Source organism: Corvus kubaryi, unplaced genomic scaffold (genome assembly GCF_017639235.1).
Source record: "Corvus kubaryi isolate FWS band 111438036 unplaced genomic scaffold, C.kubaryi_AGA036_p1.0 137, whole genome shotgun sequence".
In the NCBI taxonomy this organism is placed as follows: Eukaryota; Metazoa; Chordata; class Aves; order Passeriformes; family Corvidae; genus Corvus; species Corvus kubaryi.
In genome coordinates this window covers 26,635,264-26,648,376 of record NW_024580671.1, presented here as the reverse complement: position 1 = coordinate 26,648,376, position 13,113 = coordinate 26,635,264, and the positions used below count along the sequence as shown (strand labels likewise).

Genomic DNA, 13,113 nt, shown 5'->3' with positions numbered 1-13,113 from the left:
TTCTGGTTTAGAAAAGTAAGTCAGAGTATATTTGTGCTATTTCTGTGTCCTTTGGCCCAACCAACCTTCATTGTGCAGCTTTTGACAGGGGACAGGATTCATGCTTGCAAATACAGTGGCTGTAGCATGGCAGAACATGCATTGCCTGCCCTGGTAGAGAGGCAGCATTTCCCCTTTTCTCAGCCTGTGGCCAGTCCTTCTAGTCTGATTTCACAGAAACAATTTTGAAAATTTCAAGTTAGGTGCTTTGATGATGAAAAAGATAGTGATATCAAGAATATATGGGGTTATTCATAGATTTGCTGGATGTGTTCCAATATATCAAATATTGCCTGTTAGGTTAAGAAAGACTATTCCTTCTAATCAGTGACTACCTCAGTTATAGAGCTCCTTCTGAACTGTAGTGTTTTTAATGCATAAAATATCTTAAGAATTTTTATGAAGTAGAATCTAGTGGATCTTTGAAAGTCAATTTCCTGCTGCATTAGGTACACAAGGTAAAAATGTCCATGCATTAGCTGAGTTTTGTAGATACATTGTCTTTTTAAGGTATCTGTCTCCCAATTTTATGAGCATTGTAAAAATTAACTAAAAGTAGGAACCTAATGTCAATATAAGGCACTCATTTCTAATTTTTTTTTATTTTTACAAAATACTGGTGTATTTACATAGAAAGCTTTACTGAGACTAACAATTGCCCAAATTAAGTACAAAATTAGGAAAATTTTGTCAGATCATAAAATTTTGGGGTAAAGGACCAGTAATATTTATGTATAGATGAAAAGCTACCTTAAAAAAATTCACATGACCTAGTCTGTCAGTCAGAAATCATATTCTGCACAGCCATAATGTCAAACTGCCGTGTGTGACAAGACGTGTGATTGACTGCAATTGAGATATAACACATCCACCTGTAACAGGATTTCCCTGTGGACAGTGTACCAATACAATGCATGTTATATAAATTAACATCTTTGCTGTATTTTAACACTTTTGTTTCTCTGTTGATCAAACGCTGGCTAATGAAATCAAAAGTCATAAGGAAAGGCCAGTTTCCAAGCTATCTAAAGGTCAACATCACACTTCCCTATGGCAAGTGTCCTGGGGCACTGGCACAAGTTTCAAAAGAATCACAAGTGATTATAATTAATTGTATTCTCACTATGAAAACTGATACTTTGGCTCCCTTTTTTTTTTGTTTTCATCTGTTTCACTCATTTTGTTATTTTTTTCTTAATCTTCATTCTTTAAGTATTGATTTGTGTCAAAATACCCAGTATAACTGTGGCTTATTTTTAATATTTGATAAAAGCAAAAAGTCACAGGCTTACCCCAAAAAGCACACAGTTTATTGTAACACAGCATCTAGTCACGTGGAATAAGGGGAAAACACTTTGGGTAGGAGATAAGTATAGCTTCATTGCTGAGTTCCCTTTTCTAATACTTTTAATTGTTCACACAGGGCAGCTTGTTAGTCTGTTTTTGTGCTAGTCATCAGCTCATTTCACCTCAATTTGCTTCCGTATTCTGTTCATACATACATGACAAAAGGAGGGCAGAATTTGCCATTGCTCTGGTTGTTGACAAAGGAAGCCCATTGTGCTTGAGAACAGCTGAATTATTATCTCTTTCAGTGCACAATAAAATGTCACCACCATGTCACAGCAGCAATACACATGCTGACACAAGACTTGGAAAGTACTAAAAGCAATGAGGGCCACAGCAGAACCACTCAGCTAAATGCTTGTCATTTGAATGCACATGAAGAAAATTAACTAAAATTCCCAGAAATAGCTGTCAAAAGATTAAAGACTAATGGATTTCTGTCCTTGGGCAAGTGAAATCTCACATTTTGATTCTCATTGATTTGTCCTTGCAAAAGCAGTTGTCAAATGGAGAGTGCTTCTTGTTTTCTTCTTCTTTTTTTTCTCTTTCTTTCTTTTTATATTTTCCTTACAAAGCATGTGTGGAGTTTGTTAAAAGTATCCAGTAAGACTGGGTACATGAACTCTCTACAGCTAAGGTCCCAAGAAGGACCTTGATCCTTGGCTATCATTTTAGTGTGTGTTTTGTCAGCGCAGTATCAGATACTGTGCAGTCAAATGTGAAGCTGCAGACAGGGTGAAGTGTCCAATTATTCTCTGTCACCCCTATCCATGAGTATTTATACTCTGAGATTTAGTCTGTGTTCAAATGCTTTTTGTGAGGTTCATTTATAACCTTCCTGCCACCCTTTCTTCACTCCAGCCTCATAATCTTTTATTCCCAGCTTCTTTCCATGGCACTGAAAATTCTCTACCATGTAACCTAGAGCAGGTTTAATTACTGTGGCTTCCTCCTTAAAATTCTTGCTTTGCTGTGTATTCAGCAGTTACCTTCTTATGTTCACATGTTTCATAGCTACAAGTTCTCAGGGTCCTTCTCTCTCTTCCACAGCTGCCCAGCCTTCTCTGCATAACATAGGGATGGCAGTGAATATCTGGTCAGTTCTTTCACATTCTACTTTTAACCATAGTAAATCTGGTCTTCCACTACAGTTCTCTGCTCAAAACATCAGGAGGACTGAAACTGGTGTACTTAAGAGGAAAAAACTAGTGTGTTCTGGTCTTTTGCCTTCACTTACCTACATTGTCGTACTGACTCCACTGAACAAGTTGCTCAAGTTTTTGACCTTGCCCATTAGCTTCAGTAGCTACTACATATACCTGGGATTTGCCCTCTTTTTCCTTCCTTTCTTGCCTTATTTTTTTTTCCTAGTATCTGTTTCCCCACTACTTCCCATTATAACCCTTCTTGTCTCTATCCTTTGCTGCCATCTTCAAATTCTCTTCTTTGGGTCTGAAATTGCTGTCCCTCTCCAGTTAAATTTGCTGTTCTCAATGTGCTGGCAACAAAGTGAAATGTGATGAAAACCTGATCTCTGAAGGGTCCTCTGCTGGAATATCACTGATCAGATTTTTAGTAATTTTTGCTTTGCTTCCAGCACACTAATTGAATACAGCAGAGCAGAACAGCAGGGGACAGAAACAGATGACACTGAGTCCTGACGAAGGCTTTCTCTAGGGGTGTTCCATTAGCATCTCTTATTAGACAGCAAATGGTAGCTACCCACAGACAATTAAGCATTAGATCATTCATAGATTGAAAACCACTGAATATGTACATCTATGGATATTCAGACAAATGCTGAAATCCTGGGCGAAGTTGTAGGCCAGGTTGCCTATTCAAAGCACTGACATTTTAGTATTTAGTTAGCAAACAGTAGTTTTGAAGAGACTGGTAGCACATGTATTGTCCCTAAATAAAATTCAACATGTAAATTTTATATGTATTCATCATTTATTATAATTGTCAGGATGCTTGTTAGGACCTGTGCAATTTAGTAAATGATAATACATTATTTTTTTTCTGTTTCTGTTTGACTGCTTTGTAAGAAGTTGAAAAAATATGTGTTATATTTGCTGCATTACTTTTCCATGTAAGCAATTGTAGTAATTGCCAGTGAGAGGCTGAGGAGTTAAGAACAAATGCAGAGATATATTGCAATCTCAAATGAGAGCAATTAGAAAGAGAATACTGGCCCTTGAAAAGTAAAATGGCAACTGACATGAGCTGACTGTGAAGCTGATTTGTAGGACACTTTCCATCTCAGCACAATGCTTCTGTCATACAAATATTTGAACATCTGGGTGTAGACTAATCTAAGGTACCTATCACTATGTCAGTGAGTCATATAGTATTAAGGTTTTCAAAGAAGTGAAAAGAGAGAGGCCACAAAAATATATTCTGTTTTCTACACTACAAAAAATCAGGTATCATGTTCCTGTGTATTTATTCTCATATGCTTTTCATTGTTTATTTATTTATTTTTGGGGTATCATAATGAGGAAATTCTTCTATTTGGAGACATAAACAGGGAAAAAGATAAGACCTGTTGAATTTCATGAGAGTGCTCCTAGAATCTGGATTATACTTCAACTTTTGTTAGTGTAATTATTTTTAAACTGTCAGTATATATTTATTTCACAGGGTCTTATGAAGATACAGCAAAACATTAAATATGTCATAAAATTGAACAAATACCTGGATGCCTCACTAAATGGAGTAGTTTAAACTTGGTTTTACTTTTTTAAAGGTTTTTTTAAGTAGTTTTTGCCTCAGTGGTTTACTAAGTAGCTTCCTTCATTCAGTCAGTTTAATCCAACAATTTCTTATGCCAGCTAATTCAGCTAAATTCCTAGGGACCATTCATGTAACTGGCAATAGTGTCCCTTAGGAAGTCTTTGTTTGGGATAATACAGATGACTGCATAATTTGGAGATTGTTTCCTAGGTGTTATCCTGCTCCTCCTAAATACATGTTATACAAGGTGCAATCTGCATAATTTCTTATAAAGCCAGATTTTCATTCTTTTTCAGGGTACAGGTGAGTAGTGAAGGTATTTCTCAACCCAGGGTTTGCAACAAGATTTATCCCTCAGTGGAGCTATGATTGGATGAGCTGCAGGAAAAAGCCTCTGCCCTGTCATTCAGTCTTTTACTCATGATCTAGTTACCTGGTCTCAATTTGTAGCTTCTCTGTAGCCCACAGGAGACCACTTTTTCCCATATTTTTCTCAACCTCAGCTCAAGCATCCCTCCCAATCTTGACAGCAAGAGCTAAATGATAAAATGGTTGTCTAGACATTGCTATATTGCTGTTCTTAGAACTAAATAGTCTTCAGTCTAGATGCCCTATAAATAATTGAGACAGTCTAACTCTTTGTGAATTAGCAGTGCTTCAATTATTTTAAGGGAAGCAGAATGACTGCTGTAAAATGTTTCCAAGCTTTGTGATGTTTCCTTGTTGTAAAATAGATTGACATGTGGGGCTTTTACACTATTACAGTCAAATTGCTGCTCTAAAGACAGTTCATGATTGCAGTGTCTTAGAGCACTGTGATTCAGTTTGTCTTTCTGACGGCCTCTTTCCTGCTGCTGCAATTTAACTGGTATATGTTTTTAAAAGTGTATTACTTTGCATAGTTTATTGTTGTTTAATTTTTTTATATTTAAGTACACTCTCTCTCTCTGAAGGAAGAAGGGACACAGAAAGGTCTCTAGTCTAGTGACCACTAAGAATTCAGAGGTTTCCAGCTCTGCAACAAATTCTTGTGTGACCTTGGTCAAGGTGGTTAACTTCTGTGCAAAATAGGGACAATGATCAGTATTTACCAGTCATAGGTAAAACTAGTTAAATATAGGAAGTTCTGCAAGGTGTGTGGGGATTTTTGATTGGTAGATAGTGTGTATGTACTGAATCAGGAAGAGGACAGAAATGGCCAAAGCAAAATGCTAGAGTTGAAAAAAATGGGAGAAGGAAAAAGGAGAAATATCAGATAAAAAGAAAAAATATATGAGTGGGGTGATGGAACCAGTTGGGATCATTTGCAGGTGAATAATTATAAAAGATGTGATCCTATTCAGGGTTTATAGGGCAAGAGAAGTACACCAAGATGAATGTGTTTGTCTATGTACTTCTAAAGTGGTGAAGCCAAAGGCATTTCTGAACCTTGGGAATCCACTATGCTGATCAGCTTTCTTCGGAGTTCAAGGAAAACAACAGTGAAATAATATATGAAAGTCAAAGAGGAAATATTTTCTCCAATGCATATGTTACAGCTTGCATTAAATACAACAAATTATCATTGAAAAAAGTAATGTGAAGAAGAACATCATTCTGTAAGAAGTATAGGTGAGCTAAGTTCTCATTGAAGAAATATGTTTCAAAACGTTGTGTTCTGCTTGGGAGAAATTTTCCCTACTCCCTACTCCAATGAGTCTTCTTTCTGCTACTTCAGGCATCTGGAATTGACTGATAAACATCAACTAAGCTGTCTTTTGGGGCTTTTTTTGTTGTTGGTTTTGGTGGGGTTTTTTTACTTTATTTAGGCTCACACACCATGGTTTTGATTATACATTATAAGTATTCACTTTGCGCACCACCTTTTATGCATAGAAGCATAATGTATTCTGAAATCATAAGTCTCAGTATCCAAGTGCTCTTTCAATCAATATTCTTATTCAGTGAAAATAAAGTACATTTTTACTTTTATTTCCTGATTCATTCTCCAATGTTAAAAAAAAAAAAAGACAACAAACTGTAACAATCTGAGTGTTTTAATCTATCATATTTTAGATAGCTGTAAGTTTTTCCATTTACTGCTGCTGAACAAGACTTATCTCTGTTTTTTGCTATCACAAACAGCTGATGATTTTCAGTTAAAAGATTGACTAGAGATGCAGTGATTAAAATGCATTGCATGTAGGGTGAATTTGGGAAAAGAAAATACAGAAAATAAAAATGATTTTCCCTAGGAAATATATATATAATGTTAAACCAGGTGAGAGGCTTAGTGACAAAGCTTATCTAGCTGCAGTATTTAGCAGAAAACAATCTGTGGTGTTCTGAAACGCTACTCAGTTAAACACTCTTAAATTAGGCTATACTGATCATGAATGGAGACTGATCATGAATGGAGACTTTTTCTACTAATAACTGGAAATAGATTGCAAGTTTCTCTGTCTTACAAAACAGTTAAGATCACATTGGTGGATAGTTTGTCGTTATGTTGATACAGCCTCTTCTTGCATCCAATGCCTCAAAACTGTTTGCATGAAAAACCCTTGGATAGAGTCTATTTGTTCTCCAGTTCAAATGGCACTACCCAGGAAAGCAATTCTACCATGTGCTGAGCAATGTCAGTTCCTATCAACTTCAGCTTAAGTGAAGGGGCACAGCCTCCTTCTTAGGAGATGCAAGGTAGTGTCAGCACAGATTCTTAAGCTGAAATTCAGTTCTCTGCAGAAGCTCTGCACAAAGCCTGTGTATCATTTAAGTGCCGCTTAATTCTTTATAATGGAGCTCGGAGTGGATTTGAAGAAGCTGATAGTCTTTTTGCTCTCTTGTCTGCAGAGGGCTGAATTACACCCCTGGTGAATATACGCAGTAAAAAGGCAACTGCACTGCCTCAGGAAATACACTATATTCCTTTGCTTTGACTAGTGTAACTCAGTTTCAATTACCGATGAAAATTCTTTGAAATTATGCTGATAAAAATCATTGTACATTTTGCTCCCTTCCTATATTACACATTGCGCTTCACTCATACTCTGGTATAATGTGCAAACCGAAAAGTGAAAATGCAAAAGTAGACGTAGTCCTGCAGATGGGAACAGGGCCTCCCTTGTGGCACTGTGTGTGAGGGCCTGTGTGTTGGTGAAGCTCCTGAAGCAAAGCGAGGGGTGGGTGGAGAAGCAGAACTAAAAGGATGTAAAAACCAGTAACGGGGAAGAGATCCCGGTGGGAAGCAGAGTGGGGAGAGGGCGTGGGGGCTGAGGAGACACCATTTTGCTACCAATTAGCTGTAAACCATTTGAGCTGAGTAACTCTTCCCTGCAAAAGAAGTTCTGATTCTCAAGGCCTAAATGCATGAACTGGTCTATACCCAGCACAGAAATGTTTTAGACTTCATGTTTCGTAAAATATTTTTGGTGTGTCTTAAATTTATGGTATTGGACATATTGTGTGTGTTATTATGGCTAATACCCAGAGCAAGGACCCCATGGATTTGTGATAATACCGATAGCGACCAAGCAAACACTGAATAATTCAGAGATACTTTTTTTTAAAATAAGATTACTTCAAGTTATGTTTCCAGGAAAACCTCCTAGCTGAGATAGTAAAGGCAATCTAGTCCATGTTTCTGAGTTTAGCTGACTATTCAGTCTCTCAAAGATACTTCATATTGTTGAAACATTGATAGACATAGCCATTTTTATATGTGAATTATGAAAGTGCATGCAAGTAAGTCAGATTTGGTGTTAACATTTTACTGAGCTTTTTCTGTTAAGCTTGTAACTGGATGCATGCCTTCACTAAGAAAGGATGAGACTATTATCTGTTACAGAGGAGGAGTTAGTCTCAAAAACTGATATGATGCAGTTATCAGTAGAGCTGTACCTCTGGTGCCCAAGTACAATCCACATTTCTGTGTATTATGTGCTATAAAAACTTAGCAGAGTTGCTTCAAAAAATTGTAGTTATGAATCATTTCACCATTGATTTCTATATTGCCTGATGAACAGTGAAAATTCCTATGTAGACATTTAGGTGCTAAAGAGTTTTTTTTTTTTTATTTAAAATATTAATATGAATTTCAAATTGAATTTCCACTGAAAGAAATCAGGTTTTGTTATATTGCTAGAGCTTATCAACAATTATACCAGATCTGAGGACGCAAGTTTTTTTGTGTCAAAATATTGGAAAGGATTTTATTAAAAGGCTTTAAATTGCACTTCTATTTCTTGCCATGATTCAGTGGCATTGGGAATTGTATTCTTAAGTAGTTCCAGACAGAAGAAGTCAGGCTGAATCACACGTTCAGGTGAGCATAAAGCTGCAACTGCTGCTGGAATAAATGCCTGCTTTTAGCCTCCTTGGACCCCAAATTAATTTGATACAGCATAAGCTTCTTGTACTCTTATTTTTCTAATTATTTCTCCTGTAGTTCTCTTTTTGCTGGGCTTACAACTATTGAAAGTGTGTTATGTGTATTAGTGTCACATAACATAGAGGAAGGCATGATCTGTGTCCCTGCATGTGGAACAAGTTCTGGCCTTGAATCCTAGGACACTTATGTATGAATTGAAGTGGGAAAGCTTTCTTATAGTCCAGGCAAGAATTGGTGAGATGATCCCTGAAGGAACTGAGGATCATTTTCTGCAGACTGCAAGCCTTACAGTCTGAGAAAAAGTTAGTTTGGGGGACCTTACCTTGTTTAGCATAAGTATATGGCATCATGAAAGTGTCTCTCTGTATATGTATTTTATGAAAAGTATCCTAAACACTCTGCTCTACAATATTGTCTTCAGGGGAGAGTGAAAGAATAATAGAATGCTAGATATTAGTAATATTATTTACTATTCTAGGAGAAGGAACCCAGATACTACAAAGGTGAACTCAAAAGAAGTAGTATTATAGTCCAGAAAGAAGTCTACAGGTATTAAAGCCCCTTGTCTCCCTATCTTGAAGAAAAGTTTCTCCTTACAGCTGCTCTGCTTTTACTTCATTGCAGCCAGGGCTCTGTTCTTCCAAGGCTACATGCTGTGTATGACCTTGAGGAAGTTTTGCAGAACTGGCTTGCCAGAGACACAAGCATTAAGAGGAGACACAAAATCCGTATCACACCATCTTTCTGTTAGGGCCCTTCCTAACTAGACTTCTTTTCCCTTGTAGTAATAGGCTGTTTGTTCCTGTCTTTTCCCTCAGCTTATTGTCTCCTTCTCCATGATTTCTCAACCTTTGCTTCATTCAACACCTGTCCTTCTTATGTTCCTAGTTTCTGCCCTTGACTATACCCCTACCATAGCAAGTATCACAGTTTCACAATAGCTGTCATTATGCTGACCCCTCTAACTGTTTATTATAGCTTTTCTCTTTCCACTGCATGGCTCATGTCTATTTACACTGTCAGCACTTCAGGATAAGGACTGTCTGCTCAGGTTTATGGAGAGTCTAACACAATGGATCCCAGTTGTGGGCTACCATAACGATTAGTTAGGATAGGAAGTCTTAATTGTTAGCCCCTCCAACAGTGTTTCCTTGATTAGGAGGAGCATGAAATTAGAAAAATAGCTAGTTTCTATGTTCTTTTGATTTATAATAAAGCTGTCTTTTGTTTTATTGTTGGTTTTTAAGTTTGAAATTAAATTTGTTGGCACAACATGTGTTGTAAATAATTTTGTAAATTGCCTAGGGCTGTCTACATCATAAACTATTGCTGAATTATCAGGTAATGAAAATAGACAACTCAAATGTGAAAGTGTTTAGAGATAAATGAAATGTGAATTCTCCTGCCAATTGTTTTTGGTTTTGTTTTTCTTCTTCTTTTTCTGTTCCATAGCACGAATTATCAAAACAAAACAGTGGTGTGAAATGCTTCCATGTTTAGAAGGAGAAGGCTGTGATTTGCTAATCAATAAATCAGGCTGGACCTGTACGCAACCAGGAGGACGGATAAAGACAACCACGGTAGGTCACTTCTCTGTTCTATATTTCTTCAATTTCTCATTCACTTTAATTTGTTGAAAAACAAAAAGTGAGATTTTTAATCATTTTCAGCACTTTTATGTAAAGTTGAGTTCCTCATAATTAATGTGTGCCCAAGTGTGCATGCTGAAATACACAGCAATGTTATCACAAAGTACAACATTGGAAAAGATAACAAGTCATTCTCATGGTTATTAAGAGTAGATATTATATCAAGGTTTTCTTAAAAGACACCAGTAGCTTAACTAACATTTGCATTCAGCCTGAAGAATCTTATTCTTTCAACATACACAGATTTTCTTATGCTGTGGTAGAGCAGGATATAAAACTCAATGTGTGGTCTATCAGGGTGAAAAGAAAGCTTTCACTGGGAGTTTTGAAGAAAATATTTTTCCTATTCCAACTATACTAGAAAAACAAGTCACACAGATAGATCTTTAGTTTTCAGTGAGACCTACAGAAAACATAGCAAAAGATCCCATCTTCCAACTTCCTTTTGGCCCTGGTTTGTTGATAAATCCCTCAGTTCTCAGATTAGGTGTCTTGTGGCATGTGCTTGTAGTGAAGCTGAAAGTATACACGACACTAATAGTTTCCAGGGCCTATAATGAATCAAACAGATTTCTAGAAAATGTTCTCAAATTCCAGCAATTCTTTGACTTAAAAAATTGAAAAAATCAGAAGAGATATAATAGAGCAATTTTCTGATAGCTTGCTAGGCCTCTTGAAATTATTTCCCCTCATAATCTTTTTTTAGATTTACAGAGAGTTTGAGTGTAATTTAAATAAGTGCAATTTCAAGAATATTTAGTCTTAGATGTACTTATCAGTGAGGACTAAATTAATGCCCATCATTGCCTGCACAATTTCTCTGTCTGAGCAGGAGACAGAAAGCAGTACAAAACCTTTTACTGTTTTAGAACACCTGTATCTAGAAAATAAACATGATTTTCACTTTTTAAAAAGAAGGGAGATTTGATAATTCTGTATGAGATACAAATTTTATGAATTGTGACCACTGTTTTCATGCTTTGTATTTTCCAGATATGATATTCATTATGGACAGGGCTATAAAACTTAACTCATCTCCGAGGTCTTACTTAAATATAGTTTGCCTTTAGATCTTTTGCATTCAAGTTATGTAAATCTTTTGCATTCAAGTTATGTAAGAGTGACATTAAAAAAAAGGGAAGGAGAAAAGTTTTTTAAACATTGCCAACTTTCAAAGGCAAGGAGATCTAATACCATAACTTTCTCATAATTGAAATATAGTCTTAAATCTTATTAATTCAGGAGTGTTTTCTGTATCTGAGGAAAACAGAAAACCCATGTACTGTGACACATTACCAGCTGTCATTTTAGTTCTTTGTTTGATGTTTTATGCTAATGGCATGACTGAGTAATGCAAAGTAAGCAGAGGATCTGTCCTTCAGTTTCTGTCTTTAATGAAGTGATTCAGATATGCTTTCAGATTAAACACCAGAAGCCTGATTCTGAACTCTTACTTGTCTGTATAGCTCTTTAATGCTATTGACATGAATGGAATGACTCATGAATTTGATTAATGTAAATGAAATCATAATCATGCCCCATCAGTAAAATTAAGACCACAGCAAGTACAATATTGTAAAACAGACTCTCCCCACACAGATACATCATCGTCATTGGTAAGGAAAGATTTTGCCAGAGAGACAACTGTAGAACAGCTCTGAGCATAAGCCCTCATCCAACATCAAGCAGTCTTCAACAGTTGGTATCACACATGCAGACACACAACAAACACGAAGTACTTTCCAGTCAAGCCAGACTAGCAACTCAGAATGCTTACGGAAGCACTGAATGCAGAGCGGGGAGAGGGAAGAAAGACAAGAAGAAGAACAAATACAAAACCCTACGATAAACTCCCGTCTATAATACAGTATCAATAGCATATTGGTTGAAGGGTGAGCTTTGGACCATAGTAGTAGATTTGGAAACTGTGTCTTAGGATGACTTCATGAAATGCATGACAGTGATTAAAAGAAAACAAAATTCCAGCAGAAACACTAAGAGACATTATTTACTCTAGCAATACTCCAGATCAACAACGCTAATGCAGTAATTTCTATTTCTGCTCCCAATCGACATACATGAGTTGCCAGGCACTATCATGCCCATCATGGTATTTAAGTGTACTAGGAAGGATTTCTGGCTGGGCAGGGGCATAAAAATGACCATCAGGTAGTAGGGGGAAAAAATGTCCAGACATATTGAATTAGTTACTGTACATGGTTCTTAAGTAGGAATAATTCTTGACAATATCTCCAGCAACAGTCAGATTAGGTCCTTCATTTTTTAACTATCAGTTTTGTTAAAACACATTTGTTAATCTAATCAGCCCTTTCCTGCTGATATAGCTTGCATCGTAAAGATATTTTTGGCAGTAGGTCTTGAGTTATCATACTGATAGTAGATTGTATAGCAGAGATATCACTGTTTGGTAAATGCTGACTATAATTTGTCACCCGTACTAAAGTCAGAACAGCGTTGAACTCTGATGGACTGAGACCGACTGTTGTGGTAATAGCAGCTGTCTCGGTTTTGAAAGACAGGTGTCTGCTAAGGAAGGCAGAAGCCCCCCTTGAAGTGGCAGATATAACCCCTTTTTCCTCCAAGTTATTATATTTTGAAATCAAGGGCCTTTAGGCAAAGATGTGGGAAATAGGAATAACAGTTCTTTACTATATATATATATATGTATATATATGTATATAACCAGTCAAACAAAACAACAACAACTATGGCAGTAACAGCAAACACAAACCCAGTCCCAGCCTTCTCGGCTGTCGGGCCCTTTCCCCTCGGGTGCAGTTCCGCTCGCAGCCGGCAGGGGCGCTGGCGGCTCCCGGTGAGCAGGGCAGGTGCGATGGTTCCCCCGCGGCTGCAGGGGGCGCTCCGGAGCGAGCTCGGGGAGCACGCGGCACCGGTGCCCCGGGATCCCGGGAAGGGATGGAACAAAGGCTTCACAAACCCCTGGGCAGCCGA

The 13,113-nt window shown here is 37.2% G+C and overlaps 1 protein-coding gene across 10 annotated transcripts in view; it reads left to right on the top strand.

The window, feature by feature from the left end:
- Positions 1–13,113, top strand: part of TAFA5 (TAFA chemokine like family member 5) — a 525,365-nt gene that overhangs the window by 323,669 nt on the left and 188,583 nt on the right. For all 10 annotated transcript variants that reach the window (XR_006014447.1, XR_006014446.1, XR_006014445.1 and 7 more), the window contains one exon: positions 9,944–10,071. Coding sequence is in view for 6 of the 10 variants with exons in the window: in XM_042018262.1 (XP_041874196.1) it covers positions 9,944–10,071 (128 nt within the window). In the remaining 4 variants the exon portion in view is untranslated. The remainder of the gene's footprint in view (positions 1–9,943; positions 10,072–13,113) is intronic.